Source organism: Mus pahari, chromosome 19, assembly GCF_900095145.1.
Source record: "Mus pahari chromosome 19, PAHARI_EIJ_v1.1, whole genome shotgun sequence".
In the NCBI taxonomy this organism is placed as follows: domain Eukaryota; kingdom Metazoa; phylum Chordata; class Mammalia; order Rodentia; family Muridae; genus Mus; species Mus pahari.
In genome coordinates this window covers 86,291,161-86,315,915 of record NC_034608.1, presented here as the reverse complement: position 1 = coordinate 86,315,915, position 24,755 = coordinate 86,291,161, and the positions used below count along the sequence as shown (strand labels likewise).

The window sequence follows — 24,755 nt, the reverse complement described above, 5'->3', positions numbered from 1 at the left end:
TTTCTGAATTCAAGGTCAGCCCAGGTTACAGAATGAGTTCCAGGACAGCCAGGGCTAGACAAGAAACCCTCTCTCAAAAACAAGGCCTGGCAGTGGTGGCGCACACCTGTAATCTGAGCACTTGGGAGCCAGAGGCAGGCAGATTTCTGAATTCAAGGTCAGCCCAGGTTACAGAATGAGTTCCAGGACAGCCAGGACTGCACGGAGACCCTGTCTCCAAAAACAACAACAAAAATAAAAATAAAAGTTCTTTGAGTTGTATGGGAGCATGTCCAACTTCCTTGAGCACAACTACCTTGACTGACACACCTTGGAAGTAAGGGGAGACACTTAACTGGAGTTTATTGTTTTGTTTTGTTTTTCTCTGTTGTGGACAGCAGAAGCCAGGCCCTAAGCCACAACCCCTCCTCTCTGGGGTATTCTAGGCAGGGGCCCCAGTTGCAGCAATGTCCCAGTTCCTCTCTTTTTTGTCATATCCCAGGATGTCCTGGGTCTTGCAGTGATCCTTGTGCCTCAGTGCTGGGCTCACAGACTCTGTTTTGTTAGTATCTTGCAGCAGTGTGGCTCTGTTGAAGGTTCATGAGGCCTCCCTGCCCTCCCTCCCCCAATTCTGGCTCTGTAGAGGTCAGCAGGAGGATTTAACCAGGCTAATCTGGTTTCTGAGGGTATTATTCTTGGGGGCCCAGAGAATCGGCAGGCTCCAGGCCACATCGGATCTTTCTCTGGGTCCCCAGCTCCTTACATGCTGCTACCATGGCATCTCTCTTCTCTGGCCGCATCTTGATCAGGAACAACAGCGACCAGGATGAAGTGGACACGGAGGCGGAGCTGAGCCGCAGGTTAGAGAATCGCCTGGTGCTGCTGTTCTTTGGCGCCAGCACCTGTCCCCAGTGCCAGGCCTTCGCCCCAGTCCTCAAAGACTTCTTCGTTCGGCTCACTGATGAGTTTTACGTGCTGCGGGCAGCACAGCTGGCCCTGGTCTATGTGTCCCAGGACACTACAGAGGAGCAACAGGACCTCTTCCTCAGGGACATGCCTGAAAAGTGGCTCTTCCTGCCTTTCCATGATGAACTGAGGAGGTGAGGCCCCAGGGAAGACCAGGGAGGGCTTCCTGGAGAAGGCATCTCCCTGGAGGTTTACTATCCCAGTACTACTTGTGCATAAAGAGGTGTTCCATCCTCTTTCATCACAGCCCAATGAAGTGGACAGATAGGAAGCAAAGGCCCAGAAAAACACAGGTAGTCTCACAGGCCTGCCACCCTAATACTTGGAAATGAGACAAGAGGATTGTTACAAGCTCAAGGCTAGATCTAAAAACAAGAGGTGGGGGCTGTAGCTCAATTCCTGGAGTGCTGGTCCTGAATCCCCAGCATTGCATAATCCCGACATAGGGTGCACACCTGCAATCCCAACCCAAGGAAGGCATAACTATCAGGAGTTTGAGGCTAGCCTGGACCACATAGGGTGGCTCTGCCCCCAAATCAATAAAACCCCTGAGAAAAGTAAAAATAAGACAGAAGACCCCATTGCAGAAGCTGTAGGACTCCAGGGACACAGCTTTGAAGAGAGTCTCAAAGCTGGCCCCACAGCACCCTGGGAAGGAGAATTTAGTCATTCCTGGGGCTTCAGAGAGACAGCCGGGAGCCACTGTAGGTAACAGAGCCAGGGGAGGAGGAGTCACACTGTGCTGCGGCTCAGAGAACTCTAGAGCCTGCCTGTGTTTTAGAGCTTTCATTTTGTGGCTAAGGTGAGCTACTGTGTGACCAGGGTCTCCTGTAGCCCTCGCTGGCTTCCAACTGGCTATGAAGTAAAGGCTGGCCCTGAACTCCTGATCCTCCTGTCTGCCTCCCAAGTGCTGGGATGATAATCACCACACCTGGCATTTCTTACATTTCCTTTTGTTTTGGTGTGTGTGTGTGTGTGTGTGTGTGTGTGTGTGTGTGTGTGTGTGTGTGTGATTGCACCGCCCATATGTGCAGGTGCATGGCAGTGTGTGTTCTCTGGGTCAGGATCTCTCACAGGAACCTGTGTCACACAGGGTGCCAGGGTCTCTCAGTGACATCATCCTCCCAGCATTTGGGTTGTTTGGACCAGAACTCCATTCCTCGGACAGCCTTGGACAGCAAGTGATCAACCCTCTGAGCTGTCTTCTAACCTTTCTTGTACTGACTTGGAACTTAGAGCAATGCCCCTGCTTTAACGCTCTGAGTGCTGGACGGCAAGCATGAACCACTACCACACCCAGCTTCTCCTTTGTCCTAGTAGGAATAAAAATCAAAGGCTGTGACTCAAGACCCTGAGTTCTATCCCAGTTCTGAGAAAGACTCTATGTAACAACATCTGAACACACAGCCTCCAGAAGTCCACTGAGTCCAAGCGTGTCCCCCTGAGGACTGGGATCCGCCCTGAGACCCGGGGGGTGGGGTGGGGGGAAAGCTGTGGAATTTACCAACTTCCTGACCTTTCACCCATTTCATTGACTTTCTTCTTTCTTGCTCAAGTTTGAAGTTCCTGATCATGAGGGCCCCATTCACTGGTCATGATCAGAGTTGGGACAGCCACTCACTGCCCTGTGCAGATGTAGATTCCTTCACCCCACGAACGAGCAGCATTTCTATCCCCAGGGAAGAAATACCAACTAGGAGGATCATAGAGGAACCTTCAATGGGGGACAAAGTTCATGCACCCTGATCCTGGTGTGGTGTGCAGGCTTCTCATTCCAGCACTTGGGAGGCTGATTTTTGAGGATCAGGAATTTAAGGCTATCCTTGTCACATAGACCTTGGGAGGGAGGGGACTACATAAGACTGGAGATGTGACTCAGAAGTCAAGAACATTGGCTGCTCTTCCAGACGACCTGGGTTCAGTTCCCAGCACCCACGTTGAGACAGGTAACTGCAGTTCTGGGGTGTTGCCGCCATCTCCTGGTGTGTGCTGGTACTGCACATGGGTGCACAGACTTGCATGGAAGCAAACCCACAGAATAGAGGACAGAGTGCTTGTGTGGTTCTGGGTTCTAACCACAGTCCCAGCCACATAAACCATCCTTGGAGGTGCACACTCATCACCCCAACATGCAGGAGGTGGAGGCAAAATCAGGAGTTCAAAATCACCCTTTTCTATCTAACCAGCCTGGGCTACAAAAACTAACCAAGAATCATAGGTTAATCCCAGCTTTCAGGAAGCAGAGACAAGCAGATTTCTTGAGTTGAGGCCAGCCTGGTCTATAGAGTGAGTTCTAGGATAGCCAGGGCTACACGGAGTCTGTCTCAAAAAAAAACCAACCAAGCAAACAAACAAAAACTTTGGGTGAGCTGGGCCTGGTAACAATTGCCTTTAATCCCACCAGGCCGATTTCTGTGATATTTCAGTCTGCATAGTGAGTTCCAGGGCATAGCTCCACAATGAGAATCTGTCTGAGCCGGGCAGTGGTGGCACACACCTTTAATCCCGGCACTTGAGAGGCAGAGGCAGGCGGATTTCTGAGTTCGAGGCCAGCCTGGTCTACAAAGTGAGTTCCAGGACAGCCAAGGCTACACAGAGAAACCCTGTCTCAAAAAAAAAACAAAACAAACAACAACAACAACAAAAGAATCCGTCTTTGAGCATGGAGGGCTCAAATAATTCACCAAGTGAGTGAATTCTGGCTTAGCTATGAATGGGACCCAGGGTCTCCTGTAGATGCCGACAGCTGCTTGGTAGACTCAGAACAGTAAAAACCCCTGTCCCTGCTCATTCAGGGTATATATGCGATGCCAGCTGTACCCCAGTTAAGATCTCCCCAGGGCCTTCCTACATACTCTGCTTGGAACACTCTTTCCGCAGTTCTTCCGCTCCTCCCTTAATCCCATAAGGTTTCAGTTCAAACATCATGCCCACGGAGAGGCCCTCTTTGCTCAGTTTGACGGAATTTAATAGCTTTTGACAGTCTTTCGACACAGGTCCCAAACATTCCTCAGCTGGTCTCGCTGTTTGAAATCGATGCCCCCAGGATCTCCCTCTTCACGTTGACAGACGCAAAACAATACAGATACTTACAGCAAATGGACACGGAAAGGGGGAGGCGGCACGGCCCGGAAGGAGGGTTTGGAGGGCGGGTGCCCAGGGCCTGGAGTGCCCGCGAGTCCTCGGGCGACTCCTGTCGGCCATCGGAGGCAGCGCGCGCACCGGGAGTGGAGGGAAGCTGACAGCGCTCTCTCCGCAGGGACCTCGGGCGCCAGTTCTCTGTCCGTCGACTGCCAGCGGTTGTGGTACTCAAGCCTGGTGGGGACGTGCTGACAAGCGACGCCACGGAGGAGATCCAGCGTCTGGGACCCGCCTGCTTCGCCAACTGGCAGGAGGCCGCAGAGCTCCTGGACCGCAGCTTCCTGCAACCGGAGGATTTCGATGAACCTGCGCAGCGCAGCATCACCGAGCCTCTGCGCCGTCGCAAGTACCGAGTAGACCGGGATGCCGGCCGGGGGCGGGGCCGAAACGGCCGCGACTCTGGTGACCCCCAGGGGGACGCGGGTGCAAGGGCGGAGCTCTGGTGACTCCCAGGATACCTGGGAGTGGGGACGGAGCTCTGGTGACCCCCCAAAGTACCCGGGTGCAGGGGTTGAGGTCTGGTGACCCCCTCCCCCCAGGGTGCCCGGGTGCAGTGGTGGAACTTTGGTGACGGCCAGGGGAACTCTGTGTAGGGGCAAGGCTCAGATTATCCTTGTCCTCTTCCAAGTTCAGTATGTTCCCTAGACAGCAGCCCAGGGTGGCCTTGAACTCACCATTCTGGTGCCTCAGTGGAAGAGTAGCTGGAAAGACAGCCAAAGAGAGACAAGAGGTTTCCTTCCCAGGTCTCCTCTAGTCCTTGAAAGAACGTGGATTCCCACGAACAGATACCCTGAGCAAGATTCCCAGGTCTTAATCATGCACTAAGAACCCATAGAACCCCAAACTCAAAACTCCCATCCAAAACAAAACAAAAGAAGCAAAAAGCACTCCTGCCAGGCGCCCTCTGTGGTGCACCCATGTCATTCAGCGCTCTGGGCGCAAGAGATGGCCAGCAAGCCGACTCTGTGCAGAGAGGCTCACGCTGTCAAGACTGACAACCTGAGTTCAATTACTGGAACCCACAGAGTGGGAGAGAGAACTGACTTCCGCAAGTCAGTTCTCTACACGCACGGTTGTAAGTGCATGCCCACACAGCTACAGATGAGTATATCTAACAAAAATAGTAGGAGTTTAGTTTTGTTTTGAGACAGGGTCTCTGTATAACCCTGGCCGTCCTCGAATGCGTGCTGTAAACCAGGATCGAACTCAGATCCCCCTGCCTCTGTCTTCCAAGTGCTGGGATTAAAGGCATGCACTACCGCCTCCTACAAAAAAGAAAAAAGGGAAAAGAAAAAAAAAGAGGTGTGTGTGCAGAAGGATCCAGAGGTCAAGGCCATTTTTCACTACATAGAGAGAGCTCTAGGCCGGCTGCGGCTAGGTGAGACCTCCATCTAAGCCTCCCGGATTTCCGGACAGGACCTTTGTTTCTCTCAAAGGTTTGTGTGCGATGTTTTTGCTTTGCCTACGGCGTCCCCTGGCGGCCCAATCGGGATGGTGCGTGAGAATGAGATTAAAACCCTCCTGCACCAAGCAAGTCCACGGAAGCTCCTCGCAAATCTGACTTTCTGGGACCAAGAATCTGACTAGATGGAGTAAGAAGGCTGTGAGCCAGGGGATCGGACCCTGCCAACATCTCGTCCACCTCCGCTTCCAGCGGAGTAGTGGGGGAAACTGAGGCTCAAGACTGAATAAGCCTGATAACCTGAATTCGATCCCGGGGAATCCACACAGCGCTACTCAAACAAGTTGTCCCTTGACTCGCACCCATGTCCCCTCAAAGAGTAATTAATGGGGATTTTCAAATTATTATTTTGCTTTTTCAAGACTGGGGTTCTCTGTGTCACTCTGGGTATCCTTGAACTCACTCTGTAGGCTCGAATTTAGAGGTTCTCCCGCCTTTGCCTCCCGAGTGCTGGGACTTTAGGCATGTACCACCACTGCCCAAGAGAAATTTTAAAATGTTAATTAAAGAAAATAGAAATCCTCATTCACCCCTTATGGGAAATAAAATGTGTACAGCTTCATGGGAACCTGCTTTGTAATTCCACAACCTTGAAATGGAGTTGACCTGGGAACCGACGTTGTGACTCAGAACCTCACTGCTCAAGACCGGGCTCCCAGGATTGCTTATGTGTGTTACTGGCCTTGTCACTGACACTGATTGAAAGGTAGACGCATCCCGAGTGTCCATCAATAGAGCAATGGACCAACTCCTGTGGGATGTCCAGACTACTGCTCACCCACGAACAGGCATGAGGCACTGACACGGGCTACCGTACCAGACACTGAGTGGCAGCAGCCAGACACAAAACACTTCACCTGGCAGGAAGTGTCCCCAACAGGGACAGCCACAAATGGAGCTGCCAGGGCCGTGAGGACAGTGGAGCATGATTGATAGGAAGGGCTCTCTTAAGGGGCTCTTCCAAACTCGATAGATATCGGCAGGGTTGCTCTGTAAATGTGCTTTAGAAACAAACACAAAACAAGTAGAAACCGGACACGCTATTGTTAAGTTTCATTTCAATTTGTTTTTCTTGGTTTTTTTTAAGACAGGCTTTCTCTGTGTAGTTCCTGGCTGTCCTGGAACTCACTCTGTAGACCAGCATGGCCTCGAACTCAGAAATCCGCCTGCCTCTGCCTCCTGAGTGCTGGGATTAAAGGGGTGCATCACCACCACCCAGCCTAATTTTTATTTTGATTATATTTTCGGCAGCATATGGGTATCTGAGTGAGGGTGAGACCAGAGGCAGAAAGAGGGTGTAGAATCCCCTGGCCCTGGAGTTGCAAGCAGTTGCAAACCACCTGACAAGGATTCTGGGAACAGACCTCTTAACCACCGAGCCATCTCTCCAGTCCCTCTGGTTACTTCTAAAGACAGTGTCTTGTAGGCCCTACTGTCTTCCAAGTGTCCACATTCCCCTTCCCTCACCCTCTGAATTGATGACTGTGATGGCAGGCCTGTGTTATTGTGCCTGATTTGTTCAGATATATACACATTGAGAAGATGGCTCAGTGGATAAGAGCACCAGCATTTCTGCTCTTACAGAGGGTAGAGGTTCAGTTCTCAGCATCCACACAGTGGCTAATAACCATCTGTAACTCCAGGTCCAGGAGCCTGGAAGCCCTCCTGTGACTTCCACAGACCCCTGGCATGCACAGGCATACATACATGTAGGCAACACATTCATACACATAAACCAAATAATAATACTGATGATGATGAAGATATTTTAATAAACAGGTACTAGAAGCTTGGTCCTCAGGGCGACAGGAAAATGCCTGTCTACACCATAGGTCCAGCTTCCCGGGTCAGGCACTCTGTGAATCCAGATCTCCATCCTTGGGCTTTGTGACCCTGCCTGAGTCCAAGCAAGACTCAGAGCTTCATCTCCTGCCATCTCTTCGGTTGCCCTCCCACAATTTTTATCTATCTATCTATCTATCTATCTATCTATCTATCTATCTATCTATCTATCTATTTTTGAGAAAGAGTCTCTATAGGTAGCCCTGATGAGCCTAGAACTAGCTATGGAGACCAAGTTGCGCACCCCCCTTCCCCATACTCACAGTTGGCCAGCCTCTATCTATCTCCTGGGCTCTGCCTACCTCTCCAACTCTCCAAACACCGCCCCACCCCTCCAAACGGTGGGGCAATTCACGCCCCCTCCCAGACACGTGGATTTCCAGGCCCCGACCCAAGACCACACCCCCCCTGCGTTCTCCGCCCAACCAAACCCCACCTCTCCGCCTCAACACCTGTCAGAACTAGAGCCCTCCTACCTCTGCCTTGCAAGACTCCCTTTCTGGTCCCTTCACCCTGAGGACCCCACCCATCATTGTCTACAAGACTCACACCCCGACGTTGGGATGTCCCTGAGCCGGGTCCTCTTAAGTCCGCCCTTAAAGAGCCTTCTTAAGCTCCGCCTTAGCCACGCCCCATTTCCGCTCATCAAACAGACCACGCCCCTCTTAAATTTTGCATGTTCAGCCCCGCCCCTCATCTCCTGGTTCACCTAGGGGATAGGCCCCGCCCCTCTGCAAAGGGTGGCGCCCTCTCGGGCTCTCCTAGCATGGCCCCTCCCAAGCCAACCCCACAAAACCCCAGTTACCCCCTTCCCCAGCACACCCGGGGGAGGCGCCCGCAGCTGACACGCAGTAAAAAACATTTTCTCCCAAGATTTGCGCATTTTCCACGACTTATCTGGTATCAGCACTCGAGCCCCGGTGGTGTCCATACCCCAGGACTCCCGAACTCCGCCTGCCGCCTCCCTCCATCCAAGGCCCGCGCCATGGGCCGTTCCTACGGAGGCCGGGTACTGGCCGCGATGACCCTCCTGGGCATCCCGGCCGCGGTGCTGGTCGCGCTGGCTGCGCAGCTGCTGTTCCAGCTCCAGGCAGGGCGCGCGGAGCTGCGGAGCGTACGCACCGACGGGCTGCACCCGGAGCTGGACCCCGATGCCGGGCTACCTGAAGCTGCGGCTGGGGCATTGCTGCCGCTGGCGACCGCGCTGGCCGCGCTGGCACAGGTCCTCGGGCTTAGCTGCTTGCTGCTCGCTGCGCTCTGTGGTCACCTGGGCGCCGAGTTGGCACGCGGGCCGGGTCCAGGCAGGTAGGATACCACCGCCTCTACCTACAGAGAGGGAAACTGAGACTCCGAGAGCACACCGGTTTTTCGGAGTGATCCTAACAGAGCCTCAGCGCGCCCTCCTCCTTCCTGCGCTGGTGCTTCCTATGTATGGGGGCGGGAGCACATGTCAGTCATCGGAGCTGCACCCCAACCTCGCAGCTTCCCTCTCTGAAGCAGGGTTCAGGAAGGGCAGGACTGACAGTTGACAGCAAGCCGCTGCCTGGCCCACGGTCACCTGCTCAAGGCTCTGAGCTCGGTGGTGCAGGTGTAGGGAACCTGGTGTACTTGGAACAGTGGGGATGCGAAGCAACGAGTCAACCACACCCTTGCACCCTTGTCCCAACTTTGACCCTCCATTGTGTAAGGAAGTCTGGTGCTGGTTGGGAATGGGTAGATTCAAGCAAATGGGTGGTGGGTGCGTGGATAGATGGGGGTAGGGGTACATGCGGTGATGATACAGCTGGATGACTGGCTAGGTAGGTAGGCAGGTGGAGGGCTGAGACTCTAGACTTTGGTTTCTGGTGTCACTGGGTCACTGTCCCCTTCCTGCCCTCCCCCCCCCCAGGTCGGACTGGTTTCTGTATGACTGCCGTCTCCTCCGGCACTCGGCACTTGGCCTGTTCTGCTGTGGGGTCTCCGTCTACTTAGCAGGTAGTGTGTGATGGGGGGACAGGGGACCTGGGGCAGGGTGCACACAGATCTCTGGACCAGTAGCTTGAGTTCAGGCAGTTGCTCCAACACTTTTTCTTGGATATGTTTCCTTTCTCTATGCCTTAGTTTCCCCATAATTGAAGAGTGATGAGATCATTATATATACAAAAGTTGGTGCTTGGCCGGGCGTGGTGGCACATGCCTTTAATCCCAGCACTTGGGAGGCAGAGGCAGGCCGATTTCTGAGTTCAAAGCCCGCCTGGTCTACAAAGTGAGTTCCAGGACAGCCAGGGCTACACAGAGAAACCCTATCTCGGAAAAAAAAAAAAAAAAAAAAAAAAAGAGTTAGTGCTTAGAGTGAACAGAGGATTCTGTTAATGCTCATTATGTATATTATGTATCATTTATGTATATTGTGTAACAATTATGTATCATTGTTGCTATTTATCTTGTCAACCGAACTGGCCTGGGAGTCGTGAGGCTGAATCTGAACATCTGCTCTTGCTTTCACCTCCCAGACCTTGGGAGGAGAGGTGTATGCAGCGTCTGTGTGTGCAGTGCCTACAGAGGTCAGGGACTACAGACTCCTTGGAAGCTGCAGCAGCAGGCAGTTCAGAATTGTGAGGTGCTGGGAACCGATCCCATGTCCTCTGCAAAAGCAGCCAGTGCATTTAACCTCTGAGAGCCACCTCCCAGGCCCCAAGCCGTCTTGTTTTAATTTTTGCTTTTGGTTATTTGGTTTTTTTTTTTTTAAAGATTTATTTATTATATGTAAGTACACTGTAGCTGCCTTCAGACACTCCAGAAGAGGGAGTCAGATCTCGTTACGGATGGTTGTGAGCCACCATGTGGTTGCTGGGATTTGAACTCAGGAACTTCGGAAGAGCAATCTCATGTACCCCAGACTGTTTTCAAACACTCTTTTTAGTCAAGAATGACTCTGAGCTCCTGGTCCCCATGCCTCCATAGCAGAGCAATGCCAGGCACCATGACACCCAGTTTATTGGGCGCTGAGGCTGGAACCCAGCCCCTGTGCATGCCAGGCAAGTGCTCTGAGCCACAGTCCAGTCCCTGGGAGGGTGTGGCTTTGATTTCACCATATTGTGGATGGAACCTGGGATCTGGGACACAGACAAGTGCTGACCCACTGAGCTGTGCCTCAGCCAGAGAGCCAGATGGCTCAGCAGTTAGGAGTACTTTCTGCTCCTCCAAAGAACCCATGTCAGGCTGCTCACAGCCACCTAAAGTCCAGGAGACCTGACACCTTCTGATCTCCATGGGCACCTGCACTTACACACCTGCACGTACCAACTTACTCACCTGTGTGCACACACCTGCACACTTACCTGCACTTACATACAATCATATGTGCACACACACACAAACACACACAGGGGTAAAGATAAATCTTTAGAACAAGAAGTCCCATCTTTAAGGCTGACTCACAGTTGATAGGACTCACACTTCTGGAGAATCTGTCTGAAAGGTATCCCCTGACCTCTACTTATGCACTGCGGCATGTTGTACACTTACAGTGAACAAATGCAGTAAAAATGCAAAAAAGTAAGAGTAAAACCCCATCTGTACTCTTCCCAGGCTATGTGGTTTTGGAGAGTCCTCTACTCACAATGTGTACGGGTGTTTTGTCTGCATGTCTGTCTGCATCATACCTGATGCCTGAGCTCAGAAAAGTCAGTAGATCTTTTGGAACAGGGGTTACAGGTGTTCATGAACCACTATGCAGTGATGGGAACCAAACCCACATCCTCTGAATTGCTGAGCCATGTGCCTAGTCATTTTTTTGCTGGGTTTTTGTTTGCTTATTTTGTTTTTGAAATGGGTTCTTACCATATAGCCCTGACTGTCCCAGAACTCACCATTTAGACCAGGGTGGTCTCAAACTCACAGAGGTCTGCCAGCCTCTGCCTCCCGAGTGCTGGGATTAACGGTGTGGGGCCCCACACCTCGATGGTTTCCTTATGGACAGACATGTTGGTGATGAAGCTTGGGTAGAAGCACTCCTGTGTTCTGGTCCAGGGTTCTCTGCTGTTACTCTGTGTTTGAAGGGATCTCCCCCCGAAGCTGGGAAAGCAGACATTTGTGGAGTAAGTGAGCCATTCCTTCCTCAGCACTGGCCATTTATGCCCTGCTGCTGTTCGAGATCGAGGCTGGCGCAGCAGCTGCATCCATCCTGGGTTCAGGTGCTCTTATCCTGGTGGCCATAATGACGCACACCCTGTTCCGGGCTGTTCAGGCCACTCGTCGGGGTCTCCGGGAGCTGTCCCCACCATCCTTTGAAGATGAGCCGGCCAGGCCTTCAGAAGACTCCAAAGCTGGTTGCAGAGCTCAGCCCCAGCAGGGTACCCATTGCCAGACCTTCTATAACACCTCCCGAGAGCCTGGGGACCCCTCTGGGTCCATGGCCACTTGTATCACATCCACGGTCTTAGAGAGAGACAGTGAGAGCAGTCTGCCTGCCTCTCGCCTGCCCCAGACATTACTGCCTAGCATGGGCCCCTGGGATGGGGTCACTCATGAGATGCATAGCATGCTGGGCCACAGGCCATTGGATATGAGAAAGGATGCCACACTCGTATGAGCTTGGAACCAGGGGTAAGACGACAAGAAGACACAGAGATAGGTCCAGCTCAGCTACTGCAGCAATGGGCCTTCCTCCGAGTTTATGGAATCCTTGGCTTACATCACAGTTACCCCGTGATATAAAACAGCTTCCAGTGTTCTGTGCTATACCTCCTTGCTAAAGAGATAAGCAAAGGCCAGATATGGGAGATTTTCTAGAGGCCTTTAAAATCTCAAGACATTTTGCCCACATCTTATTGGGCAGACAGTGACAAATAACCAGACCTTGATACCCGGGAGGCTGAGAAATGGAACCCATGGGGTCTTTTATAGGTGTGGGGGAAAAGTCGGCTTGTGTTCTGACTCCATGGTTCTCTATCCGTTCTACAGATGAGGAAACGGAGACCCCAGTAGGGGCTGTGGCTCACCAAGGGTCCCATTTCTGAGCATCAGTCTGGGCTTGCACCCAGGCCTCATGACCCCACTCCCATGTTCCTGGAAGAAGGCTCAAGTCTTAGACTTCAACTCCCCAGCACTCCCTGGGGAGATGTGGACATCTGAACCTTGACTGTGGAGCTCAGAGCAGCCCAAGCCCAGCGGCTTTCAGGGATGGCTGGAGTCTGGCTGTGAGTCCATGGCTGAGTGTGTCTCCTTGCTGTGTCTGTTTCCTTATCTGTAACATGCAGACAGGGGAAGGGACACAGGAAATACACACAGTAGGCCCTCAATTCACATTAGCCATGTATCCTACTTGTATTGTTGCTGTGACCAAGACACTTAGGAAGCAAAGGCTAACAGGCTCCCAGCTGCAAGCCGAACCTTACTCAGCTGTGCGTCTTAGTCAATTATGTCTGTCGCAGAGATCAAACACCCTGACCACAGTCACTTAAGGGAGCAAGGGCCTATTCAGTCTTGCATGCAGTTCAAGGGTGTGGTTCATCATGAAGGCAAAGGAACTGGAGACGGCAGTCATGTGACCTCCTCAGTCAAGAAGCAGAGAGGGGGTGAAAGCTGCCTCAGGTCCCTGCAGCCATGGGCTGGTACTGCGACATTTAGGATAGGCTGTCCCACCTCACTGAAGCCAGCCTGGAAACTGCACCCTAACATGCCCAGAGGTGGTCTCCAAATTGAGTCTAGATCTGCTTGGGTTGATGATCAGTGTTAAGCTGGCACATGTGTGGAAGCTCCTGTGTGGACTGCCTCCTTAGGGAAAGGAAGAGGCCCACTGGACTACAGGGATCTCCACTGCTCTCGACTTGCACAGCCACAGGAATAAACTCAGATGGTGGCTTTGTTGTTTGGTTTCGTTGTTCTTTCTCTTTCTCTCCTTATCCCCCGGCCCCCCTCCTTGTTTGTCTCATGTAGCCCAACTGTTCTTGAACGTTCTGTGTAGCCAAAACCAGCTTGGCCTGCTGTTGCCTCCCCTCCCACGCCCCAGAATCTTTGTAGCTGCTGTACCCTGGGCCTGCACCTGCCTCTCCCTCCTCTGGTCCCCTCTTCTCCTCTTGAGATCTTGAACTGAGCCCTGGAATTCACCCAAGGCTGTGTCAAGATACTCCGAATAGCTGTCAGAAGGCAAAGACAAAACCCACCCTCCTTTTGGGCACCGCACTGGGTGCAGAACTGGGGAGCCAAGAAGGCTTTATCTCAGCCTCCATCTTGGGACTGTCCAGGCCCAGGCCCGGTCAGAGCCAAGCCATCAGGCAAAACAGTTGATCAGGGTGTGGCAGAATGTGGCTCCCTCCTCCAACAGCCACGACTGAGACACCCTCCCCTCTCCTTGTTTGTTCTGATGAGGTTTTATGTAGCACTGGAGCCAGCTATGAAGCTGAAGATAACTTGCAATTCTGATCCTCTTGTCTCCACCTCTGGGTGTCGGGATGCCCACCATGCCTGGCTAAGTCACCCTCTATGCCTCTAGTACAGGCTCACCTCACAGAGCCACCAGGGAGAGTCTGCAGCTAGTTGGCCAAGGAAGGAGGAGCTCCACAAGTTCTAAGCCAGCCTAGGCTACATAGTGAGACCCTGCCTGAACAAAGTAGCCTGTGTTGGCCAGGCATGGTAGTATAGATGTGTGATTGCAGGAGGAAGATTGCTGTGTGCTCAGACTGGGGAGTATAAGCTATCATCCAGCCCTTGAGAGGCTGAGGCAGAATCAGGCAGGAATTCAAGGTCACAGTTGGGTACATAGTGAGTTTGAGGCTTGCCTGGGCTACATGAAACTCAAACAGAAAAAAAAAAAAAAAAAGTAATGTAGCCTGTGGCTACATGAGATAGGGACAGAGGTGACATCTCATTACTAAGATGCAGAAACAGTTTAAGCACTGCTTACTATGGGTGTACAGTGGCCTTTGTTTCCCTACAGACTTGATGGGGTTGGCTATGCACTCTGTATAGACCCCTGGCTGTAGCCACACAGCTGTGTGTCCCAGGCAGGCCCTGTGGGACCCCAGCAGCAGCCTAGAGTGCTCCCCCAGGATTGAAGGTTTGTGTCACAGTGTGTGGCTCAGGACAGACTGGTTTCTCCTGACTCAAGGGCAAGTACAGGTCACAGGAGGCCTCTGGTTACCCAAAGTGCTCTGAAAAGTGATCCCGGGTGGTTCTGGGGCAGCTGGGAAGGTGGCCAGGGAGAACAAGTGGCTTTTGCTTGGGGGTGAGATCAGACTTGGTGGCTGGCGCCACAGTAGCCAGGGTGGGGCTGGCAGCCCAGGTAAGGGCAAGCAGATGCCCAGTGCCATCCAGGGTGGCTTAGTGGCACCCGAGTGTCCTTGCTGACCCACTTCAAAGCTTATCTGTCCAGCCTCAACACAGGATGGGAGTTTTCAACTGCAGGGCTGTCTGGAAGGTGCATAATAAACACACACAGACAACTTTTTGGGTACAAGGTCATAGGTGATTTTTTTTTAAGGCTTAAAGACCTCCCCTACTTGAGGCTGTATGCACTTTTGCTCTCTCTGGGCTGGGGGTTGTGCTCTCTCATTCACTCCCTTTCTCACACTCACACACTCACTCTGTGTGTTCTTTTTCTTCTTCCACACACACACTACATACTCTAACCTCACACACACCTCACATTCTTTCACTCACACACACTCCACACTGTCCCCCTACTCTCTCCTCACTCACTGTCCACACCACACACTCTACATTCACCTCATGTGTACCCCACTCTCACCTTTTTCTTGCCCCAGTCTTTTATTGTTACTCCAAAAGCAGGTAGAAAAAAAAAAAAAAGACATCGTATAATCGTTACCAAATCAAATTCAAAAGAATGACCACATCCCACAAAGAATCAAGAATTATAATTGTTCCCCAAAGTTTCAAGCTCCCCCTATTCCCAGGCCTGTGACCAAAATAATAATTATAAGCTTATCTCTGTTTAAACTTTTGACCTATTATATTTTAGAGCTCAGAGCCCCAAGGCCAGCTACATGTATTTTCCTGTGAAGCTCTAATGATAAACGACATGGGCAAAGCTGCCAGGCAGCGGCCACAAAGGATCAAGTTAATCCTTAACTCAGTAGTTCCACTAGCTTTCTGCTTCTGCACATGGCACACAATGACTCTCCTAAGAGTCCCAGTATTTTGACTGTTTTATTAGTATAAGATTTTTATGTATTCTATACTTGCTTATCCAGGAACCACTCTCAAATGTTGTGCAAAAGTTATTTCATAACTTTAATAGCTTTCTTGGGGTCCCAATGTTGGCTCTATTTCTTTTTCTAATAATTTTAAACTTCCTTTGCAAGTCAAGCATTAATCTGTAACTACCATTCTGCAGTTATTGCATTGTTTCCAAGATGAGGTCACACAGCATGCACCTGGGCCATTAGGACTGTGCTGTGCCGTGCCGTGCCATGTGTGCTATGCTGTGCCCCCTATGCCTCAATTTTTGATTGTTTAAGAATCATTACGGGCTGGTGAGATGGCTCAGTGGGTAAGAGCACCCGACTGCTCTTCTGAAGGTCCAGAGTTCAAATCCCAGCAACCACATGGTGGCTCATAACCATCCNTAACAAGATCTGACTCCCTCTTCTGGAGTGTCTGAAGACAGCTACAGTGTGCTTACATATAATAAATAAATAAATCTTTAAAAAAAAAAAAAAAAAAAAAAAAGAATCATTACATCACTGGGAAGTGGAGGCATATGCCTTTAATCCCAGCACTTGGGAGGCAGAGGCAGGCAGATTTCTGAGTTCAAGGCCAGCCTGGTCTACAGAGTGAGTTCCAGGACAGCCAGGGCTACACAGAGAAACCCTGTCTCGAAAAAAAACAAAAAGAAAAGAGAGAAAAAAATAATCATTATATCAAGGAACATCTAGTAGCACACAATTCACCAGAGCAGAAGAAGGGAGTAAGAAAGTCAGATAGAGGGCTGCTGAGATGGCTCAGTGGGTAAGAGCACCTGACTGCTCTTCCGAAGGTCCGGAGTTCAAATCCCAGCATCCACATGGTGGCTCATAACCATCTGTAACAAGATCTGATGCCCTCTTCTAGAGTGTCAGAAGACAGCTACAGTGTACTTACATATAATTAATAAATAAATCTTTAAAAGAAAAAGTAGACAGAATAATCATGCTCAACAGAGCCAACTGAAAACAGTCATGCACAAACAAACTCGACAGCTGATGTCCAGGACTAAGGTTAGGAGAAATGGGAAGAACTTTTTACAAAGAGCTGCCTCCGGCTTCTGAGATGTCTCCAACCAGGCCTGCTGCAGGCAGCCCCTGTCACAGTGTGCTGTCCCCAGCACTGAGCTGTGTAGCCCTGGCTGTCCTGTAGCCCTGGCTCCTGACATCCTCCTGACCTAGTTCTGACCAGCCTGTGCCCACCTGGCGCAGCAGCTGCCATCTTCCTCAGAGTGGCTGTGACTACTCAAGAGGCCCCTCGAGATAACCATTCTGCACAGCAGACCAGAGTGGGGAGGGTTACTGAACACCTGAGGGTGCTCCCTCCCGTGTTTCTCCCCTAATCCTACAGCTGTGTCTGGAGGCAAGTGGGGGACCCGGCTATGGAGCTGTGGGGGTCATCAGCTCCATCAGTTACCATTTCCCAGTGCTGTGGCTGCGTTGGGGTCCTCCACACCCATTACCACAGCACCATGCTCTGGAAGCCCAGTGAACTTACTGGCTCCCCAAGGCGGACTCTGCTAGAATGTTTTGTTGTGGTATCCTAGCTGAGGGAGTCCTTCAAACACCTGCTGGATCTCTGGGCAATCCACCTGCCTCAGCCTCTTTAGTACAGTAGAACAGCACCCACCTCCCCGAAATATCTGCTTGTGTTTGGCAGTTATAAGCACTGAAGGAAACAATGTATCTGTCCCCAACCCCGGGCAGGCTTGCGGACATCTGTAACCTCCGTGAGGTGGACAGATTTGGCAGTCACTTTGTTTTGTTGTTGTTGTTTTGGGTTGTTTTTTTTTTTTTCTGAGACAGGGTTTCTCTGTGTAGCCCTGGCTGTCCTGGAACTCACTCTGTAGACCAGGCTGGCCTCGAACTCAGAAATCTGCCTGCCTCTGCCTCCCAAGTGCTGGGATTAAAGGCGTGCGCCACCACCACGCCTGACTTGGCAGTCACTTTGTAAGCATGTGTCCTCTGTGGTATCTACACAGAGCGTGCTCTCCCATTTGGGCTCTTTTTTTCTTTACTCTTAAAATTATTTATTTGTTTGTTTTTTTTCTTTTTTGGAGACAAGGTCTTTCTACAAAGCCCTGGGGGTCCTGGAACTAAATAGATTAGGCTATCCTTCAATACATGTAACTATGTAAACCAGGCTATCCTTTAACTCACAGATCCACCTGTTCTGGCTCACAAGAGCTGGGATTAAAGGTGTTTGCCACTACACCCAGCCTATCTTATTTTGGGCAGCCTCTAATATAGCACAGGCTAGCCTACTGTATGTAGTCAAGGAGGACACTGCACCTCTGATCCTCCCAAGTGTGTTGACCTTCCTATACTCTGGCCACTGAACAGCAGGCCCCACCAGTTTGTTGTCGACAGCCCTTCATCCTGCCCTCAGTAGTTCTAAAGCACAAAGATTCTGCAAAGGCCTCCAATGTCAGACAAAACCTGAGGGTTTATTTCCAAAGGTGCCTCAAGCCGGCAGAGGTCTGGCTACAAACACCAGAAAACATGAGACCCTCGGGTGCCTGCAAGCTTAGGTCTCCCTTCAGCCTGCTTCTCAACAGCCAGGCTGCCTCGGGAGTCTGTTAATCTTGAAATCAGCAAAGCATAGTCTTTGTTCAGAAAAAGAGAAACAAAGGCAGATGGAAGGGGTGAGAAGAGATGTGGGCTGGAAGGATGGCTCGGCCATCAGGGCCACCTGCTGTCCCCAAGCACCCACACGCAGTGGTGCACAGCCACCTGTGACACCAGCTCCAGACCCGGTGCCACCTCTGGCCCTCGAGGGCTCCTGCACACACATAAAGGTAAATCCCACGCCGGGCAGTGGTGGCACACACTTTTAATCCCAGCACTCAGGAGGCACAGGCAGAGTTTTAGGCCAGCCTGGTGTATAGAGCAAGTTGTGGGACAAACAGAGCCACACAGAGAAATCCACTCTCAAAAAACGAGCAAACAAATGTAATTCAAATACAGCTCTAGGTGACACTCAAAAGAGTGCACCGTCCTAGCCCCTCAGTGTAGGGGATGTGTCTTGCATCAGGGTTTACAGATGTTCCTGCAGACAGTCTGCATGCACATCACTTGCAGCTCACAGCCCACCTCTCAAGACTGTCAAGTATTCAGCTTGGTTTTTAAGTACTGTCAGTCTCCAGGGCTTGTATATGAAGGGAGGATTCTTATTTCTATGAGTGAACTCCATGTGTAAATTAAGATGTCTCTAAAGACGGCTGGTGACATGGCTCAGCAGGGAAAGGTGCTTGCGGCCAAGTCTGACAATCTGAGTTCAAACCCCAGGACCCACACAGTGGAAGGTGTTGTATGGGCCCAGCGGGGGAGATGTTCCCCAGTTAGGGAACCATCCACAGACCAAAGCACCAATACCAACTTGGTTAGCCACCGAGTTTTACTCAGGTTATTTACAGGAGTAGAAATGACTCCAAGACAGCTCAATCTCCAAAAGATGAGCTCACCCAGCAGGGTGACAGCTCACAACACTGGGAACCTGGAGCTCACTGCACAGCGGCTGAGAGCGGGTCTCAGCAGGCTTTACTGCTATACATGCTTGGGGAGGCGAGGCCTAGTGCATCCAGCCAGGTTGAGGGGCTTCCTGAGGCACCCCCACACATACAAATAAATAAAAGTTAATAAGCTTGTGGTCATCCTGGATAAGCTACATGAAACCAATTTTCAGAAAACTCCAAAATTAAAAAATTTAAACAAACAAACAAACAAACAAAAGGCTGAGGCCACAGCTCTGCTGGCCAGTGCACACCTGGCTGTGCCTCAGCTCAGAGCATGTGTCTAGCACATACACATTCTTAGCTTCCATGCCCAGCACCACATAAACTAAGCGTGGCAGAGCATGCCTGGAACCCCAGGAGGACCAGGCTAGGATCACCCTAGGCTATGCAATGGGTTTTCAGCCAGCCTGGGCTTCTTGAGACCCTATCTCATAAATAACATTTAGGCCTTACATAGAACATGAGTTCAGTCCTCCACTCCCATGTCAGGGGACTCACCTGCAACTCCAGCTCCAGGAAATTCAATGCCTTCTAGCCTCCAAGAGCACCAACATGCACGCACGCACGCATGCACACACATAGGCACACCGCACACATGCACGCACACGTGCATATGTATAATTCAAAATATATCTTAAAATAAAGAAAACAAAAGACTCCACATAGTGGGTCCCAGGTAGAGCGTTTACTGCTGGTGCATATGTGGCCTCTAGACTTCTGCGAGAGAAGGCCGTTGCTCTGCCCAGGCCGCCCCTGCACCACCAGGCAAGAGACCCTTTATGCAAGCAGCCGGACAGAGAGGCTGGATGTCAATCAGCAGTATCCGCAAAGCAGGAGGTGGCCAGGTGGTACCTGGGGCTGGCCTACGAGACGCTGGGGGGCAGGCGTGCAGCTGCGGTCTTCTCCACCACGAAGCCATAGTTATACTGGGGAGCAGAGGGGCGGGGCTAGAGGATGGCTTGGGGCCCGGGGGGCATTGGGGAACGACTGGGGGGTGGAGGCAGACAAGGGCAAAGGGTGGGTCCCAGCACCTACCTCCTTCTCAATGTCTGCCAGTGATTTGATTGTCAGGTCCCCAAAGGCAGACAAGTTCTAAAGGAGAGATGTGCGCGTGTGAGGCCGAGTCCCACCGAACTGTGGTGCGCACACACTCACCAAGGCCTATCTATGATATCACAGGATGACGCCCAGGAGTTGGTGGTCTCTCCTGAGGTGTGGGAGGGACCCAGGCTCAGTGTCGAGTGCCTTTACTGGCTGAGCCACCTCTTCAGGCCCCAACTTCCCAGATGGGCCTCAATTAGCCCAGGCTGGTCTCAAACTCCTAAGTGCTATAGGCCCCCAGCTCCTGCTGCCTGAGTACTGGGATGTCCCCCGTGCGTACCCGATGCTCTCAGTTTTTAGGACTGGCCCCACAGATGCTAGCCTGAGAGTCTAGCCCCACTTCCCACATCCCTACTCTCAGACTCCTTGGCCTGTATCCATCTCCCAGTGACATCATGGTCATTGTGCCCAGTCATACGGAAGCAGGAATGTCACAGCCCCTCGAACAGTGGCTGACTTACCAAGGGCCCACAGCTCTTGCCTTCAAATCTTGGGTGCAGGGTAAAGGGGACTCCGTCCATGGCTGCAATGAAAGCCCAGGGAGGCTGAGGAGCCCAGGACCTGTAGCCTCCCTCTGTGACCCTGACCACCCAAGGAGCACAGGCCGATCTCCATCAGAGCTGCCCTGACTGCTTCGAAGTGACCCCAAGACTGGGTCTGCTGGCTGTGGTCCCTCACGGGAGGACAGGGTGAGGGGTCACTGGATTCTCCCTCCTGCCGACTTCCAACCACTCTCTGTTATTCTTCCTTAGTCTCACCTAACCCACTCAAGTCCAGAGTGTGGAAAGCCCCCTTTAGGGCACCCGTCTATGTAGCTGTGGGCTCATCAGCCCTGTGGAATGATATTTCCTGGCACGGAGGCTGCTTCTGGGTCCTACACCATCCTGGAACTCACCCACCGACTGCAAACCCAAACCCTAGTTCCCTGAAGCGAGCTCTCACAGCCCTGGTCTGTTGGTGATACCCAGCTGGTGACAAGTGTGTTAATGTCCTGCATGAAAAGTGTCACACAACACACCCTGGATTCTGCCCTGCCACCTGCAGAGCGTGAGGCCCTAGTCTCCCGCTCTCAACAGCACCAAGGGGGGGAAATACAGTTTGGGTCCTGGAGAGACAGCTCAGCAGTTAGGAGCCACTGGCTGCTCTTGCCGAGGACGTGGGTTCAGGTCCTATCACCCACACAACAGCTCACAAGCCTTCTCAATCCCAGTTCCAGGTGATCCAGCACCCACTTCTGGCCTCTCAGGACCATGCACACACATGATGCACAGACACACTTGCAGACAAAACACCCACACATATAAAATAAAAATAAATCTTAAAAACTGAATGCTTGGTAGGGCAGGCCAAGGAGAGGCTGCATCCCAGCCCCCTGCCTGCTCAGGGCAGTTCCAGGGACAGCCCCAGAGAGTCCACTCTGTGCTCACCTGAGATGCCATAGAGACTGGACGCCTCATAGATGGAGTCAGCCCTCCGTAGAGTGGAGGCCCGAGAGCCCAGCCTAGACAAGGTCCGCTCTGGGTGGCTGCCTTTGCTGGGGAGGAGGGGACAGTGACTTCAGTCAGGCCTGAAGTCTTCCTCCTGTCCCATCCGCCCATGGGGGTGCCTGAGCCTCACCTGGGCTCTTTGGGTGGGTCCAGTGAGAGGCCTCGCATGTCCTGGCTGAGCGTGCGGGGCTTGGGCACCGGCCTTGGGGCTTTGGATTTCTTGCACCAGATGGCAAAGCCACCAATGTCCCTGGAGTAAGGGGAGGAGAGCAGGGTATCTCCGGTGGCCACCGTTTGGGAGTGTTTCTCTTTCAGCAGCTCACCCACATGTTAATCAGCATACTGACCACAGGGCCCTCAAGATGCCATCCCCACATGCAGAGATGCAGGTAAAATCAGGACGCAACATGGCAGGGACAGGAGCTGGGACGGGATGCTCCACCTACCCCACTCGCAGGTATCCAGGCACCGTCTTGGTCTTCCCACTCAGCTTCACATCACTCACAACCACGTCAGCTGTCCCCAGGGGCATCAGCTTCACACACATGCGTTTCTTCTTGGACACAGAGGCCTCTGGGAGTGGGGGCAGGGAGTGAGAGAGGGGAATGTAAAACCGGGATGGGAGCCCCGGAAGACGCTTGCCTCTACACTGTAGGGACAACACTGTCAGGGACCACACAGGAAGCTGGTTAAATTATAAATAGGAGATTCACTAATTTTTTTGGAATCGGTGAAACAGATTGACATTTGACGGAGTGGGGGGAGGGGACTAGCACCCCAACCTCACTTTTCCTGGTCCTATACCCCAAGGGATCACAGACCTCCTCTTTAAAAACTCCATCCTACAGCTGTTGTGTGTGCTCCACGAGGTCAGAAGAGCTATTTTCTATTACGTGCATATATTTGTGTTTGTCAGACAATCTCATGTAGCCCAGGCTGGCCTCAAAATGTAGCCGAAGATGACCCTGAATGCCCAATATTGCCTCAACCTCTTGACTCTGTTGGTGTGGTACTGGGACAGAGCCTGGCCTTAGGCACACCGGGTAAGAACTCTGCTAACCTAACTCAGCTAATGCTCCAGCCATGGCTTTTTTTTTTTCACTCTGTAGTCGATGCTGCCCTGGAATTCATCACATAGCCCAAAATGGCTCTGAATTGGAAGCGATCCTCCTGTCTCGGCCTCCCAAGTACTGGGATGAAGAACAACAGTCTCCACACTTTGCAGATTATAAGGGGCTGGTCACAACAGCTCAGTCCCATGAATCCATGGGACTATGAAGCTCCGGGCCAGCTGAGGCTACACACTGAGACCCTGTCCCCCCAAACCAATTAAACACTAAGTCAAGAAACAGCTGCAAAAGGAGGACAGGAGAATTTGTGGGCGCCTCCTCTGTCTGTACACTGACCTGACCCTCTGCACGGCAGCCTGCCAGGCCGTCACTAAAGACACCGAGAGAACCAAGCACCATCGGGGAGGCGGGCAGCTGGGTCGGGCAGGGGAGAAGGGAGAGGGGAGGCTGAGCTATGCAGAGAGCGGGAAAGCCAGGTCCAGGCGGACTCGCTGTGCAAGAGCCTGGAAAGGAAAAGAGAATGGTCCGGAGGACTCGCTCCGCCACAGAAGCAGAGGGCAAGCAGCAGTGACCAGCGGCAGTGAGGAAGGAGGGTGGGTGTGCCAAAGACATCTGGGGGGTGGGGTGGTTGTTTAGGGGCAGGATTTCATGTAGTGACAGGTATGCCCCACTATGCTCAAATTCTTAGGAAGAGCTGAGGCAAGGCGTCATTCTGTAGCCCAGGCTGGATACAAACTCCGAGCCATCCTCCTGACTCAGCCTGAATGCTAAGACAAGTATGTGTCAGCTATTTAATTCTGGAGTAGTGGGTTGAGACAAAGGCCTCACTCTGTAGCCTAGGCTGGCCTTGAACTCGCCACCATCCTCCTGCTTCAGCTTCCCGAGTTCTGCATTTACAGGTTGTGCCTCCCCACTCAGCTAAGTCCTATTCCAAGCATATACTAGCGGCCGTTCGCTGTGCCTGTCGCTCTCCCGTGCCCACGGATCTTACTGATATCCTGAGGGTCGTTGACTGCTGAGAAGCCTGACGGCAGGGGGCCCTTGTCCATCACGATCTGCATGTCCACTACCACATTGTCCTGAGGGTTCTGGGAGCACGAGAGGGGGCAGGTGGAAGGGGGCAGTCAGAGGGGAGGGGAAAGGTCAACGATATGAGCAGTAAGGGTGGGAGAGAGTTGGAGAAGGGTGGAGGATATCGGCGGGCAGGGCGAGGGGCAGGGCAGGCTCAGGCTCAGGCCACCGGTGCTCACCTCCGGGATGCCCAGCGTGCTCAGGCACAGGAAGTAGCCGGCTTTCTGCGCGAAGCCTCGGCCGAAGCTGGCCGTCCCGCCCTCCACGGTACAGGTGATCTGCGGGTCGCACAGGTCAGCGGGCTTCGTCCCCTTCCTGGCCCGTCCCCGCAACCCTTGCGCGCCCCCACTTACCGCGCTGAAACCCGGCGGCGGCGACGCCGAGGCCGACGACCAAACCAGGCCGGCAAGCGGCGCCGAGTCCGTCCCGGGATCCATCCTTCCTGGGAGCTCAGAAGGCAGCTACCGACCTCGGAGGGCCCGGAACCTCGGACTACAACTCCCAGAACACCTTTGAAAGTGCTCCGCAAAGCAGCTAGTACGCGTGCGTAGGCACCGCTGACCAGTCCAAAGTAACCCTGGAGACCCGCCCTTTGGACGCTTAAGATACGTTTGCGGAAAAAAGATTAGAACTCCCGCCCCTAAATCACTACCCAGTGCGCGGAGGGGGCGTTCATTTTCCGGTCGGGACTACAATCCCCAGAATGCCGTGCGGTATCACCCTCTGACTCCTGGCCTGGAGAGGAGGCCTGCCTGGTAGATGTAGTCTGTCATTTCAAGGACTTCAAGAGAGTGGTGGCGCACGCCTTTAATCCCAGCACTCAGGAGGCAGAGGCAGGAGGATTTCTGAGTTCAAGGCCAGCCTGGTCTACAGAGTGAGTTCCAGGACAGCCAGGGCTACACAGAGAAACCCTGTCTTGAAAACACCAAAAAACAAAA

The 24,755-nt window shown here is 52.4% G+C and overlaps 3 protein-coding genes across 4 annotated transcripts; 2 read left to right on the top strand and 1 right to left on the bottom strand.

Moving 5' to 3' along the window:
* Positions 1 to 691: 691 nt before the first annotated feature.
* On the top strand, positions 692 to 6,604 carry Nxnl1 (nucleoredoxin like 1). The gene is made up of 2 exons (XM_021219917.1): positions 692 to 1,079; positions 4,205 to 6,604. Exons 1-2 carry the CDS (start codon positions 754 to 756, stop codon positions 4,530 to 4,532), a joined length of 654 nt encoding a protein of 217 aa, XP_021075576.1. The 5' UTR covers positions 692 to 753; the 3' UTR covers positions 4,533 to 6,604.
* Positions 6,605 to 8,225: 1,621 nt separating this feature from the next.
* Positions 8,226 to 13,231, top strand: Tmem221 (transmembrane protein 221). 2 transcript variants are annotated; one of them, XM_021219858.2, is made up of 4 exons: positions 8,226 to 8,695; positions 9,279 to 9,364; positions 11,494 to 11,724; positions 12,335 to 13,231. In XM_021219858.2, exons 1-4 carry the CDS (start codon positions 8,376 to 8,378, stop codon positions 12,388 to 12,390), a joined length of 693 nt encoding a protein of 230 aa, XP_021075517.1. In that variant the 5' UTR covers positions 8,226 to 8,375; the 3' UTR covers positions 12,391 to 13,231. The 2 variants fall into 2 exon arrangements, with proteins under 2 accessions (XP_021075517.1, XP_021075516.1); XM_021219857.2 differs by lacking the exon at positions 12,335 to 13,231 and having other exon boundaries at positions 11,494 to 11,963.
* A 6,522-nt stretch (positions 13,232 to 19,753) lies between these two features.
* On the bottom strand, positions 19,754 to 24,318 carry Mvb12a (multivesicular body subunit 12A). Its single transcript, XM_021219519.2, has 9 exons — positions 24,171 to 24,318; positions 23,997 to 24,095; positions 23,738 to 23,834; positions 22,123 to 22,249; positions 21,807 to 21,926; positions 21,617 to 21,723; positions 20,651 to 20,712; positions 20,124 to 20,180; positions 19,754 to 20,014 (listed from the first exon to the last, which is right to left on the bottom strand). The coding sequence occupies exons 1-9, from the start codon at positions 24,252 to 24,254 to the stop codon at positions 19,952 to 19,954; spliced, it is 816 nt and encodes a 271-aa protein (XP_021075178.1). The 5' UTR covers positions 24,255 to 24,318; the 3' UTR covers positions 19,754 to 19,951.
* Positions 24,319 to 24,755: the final 437 nt, after the last annotated feature.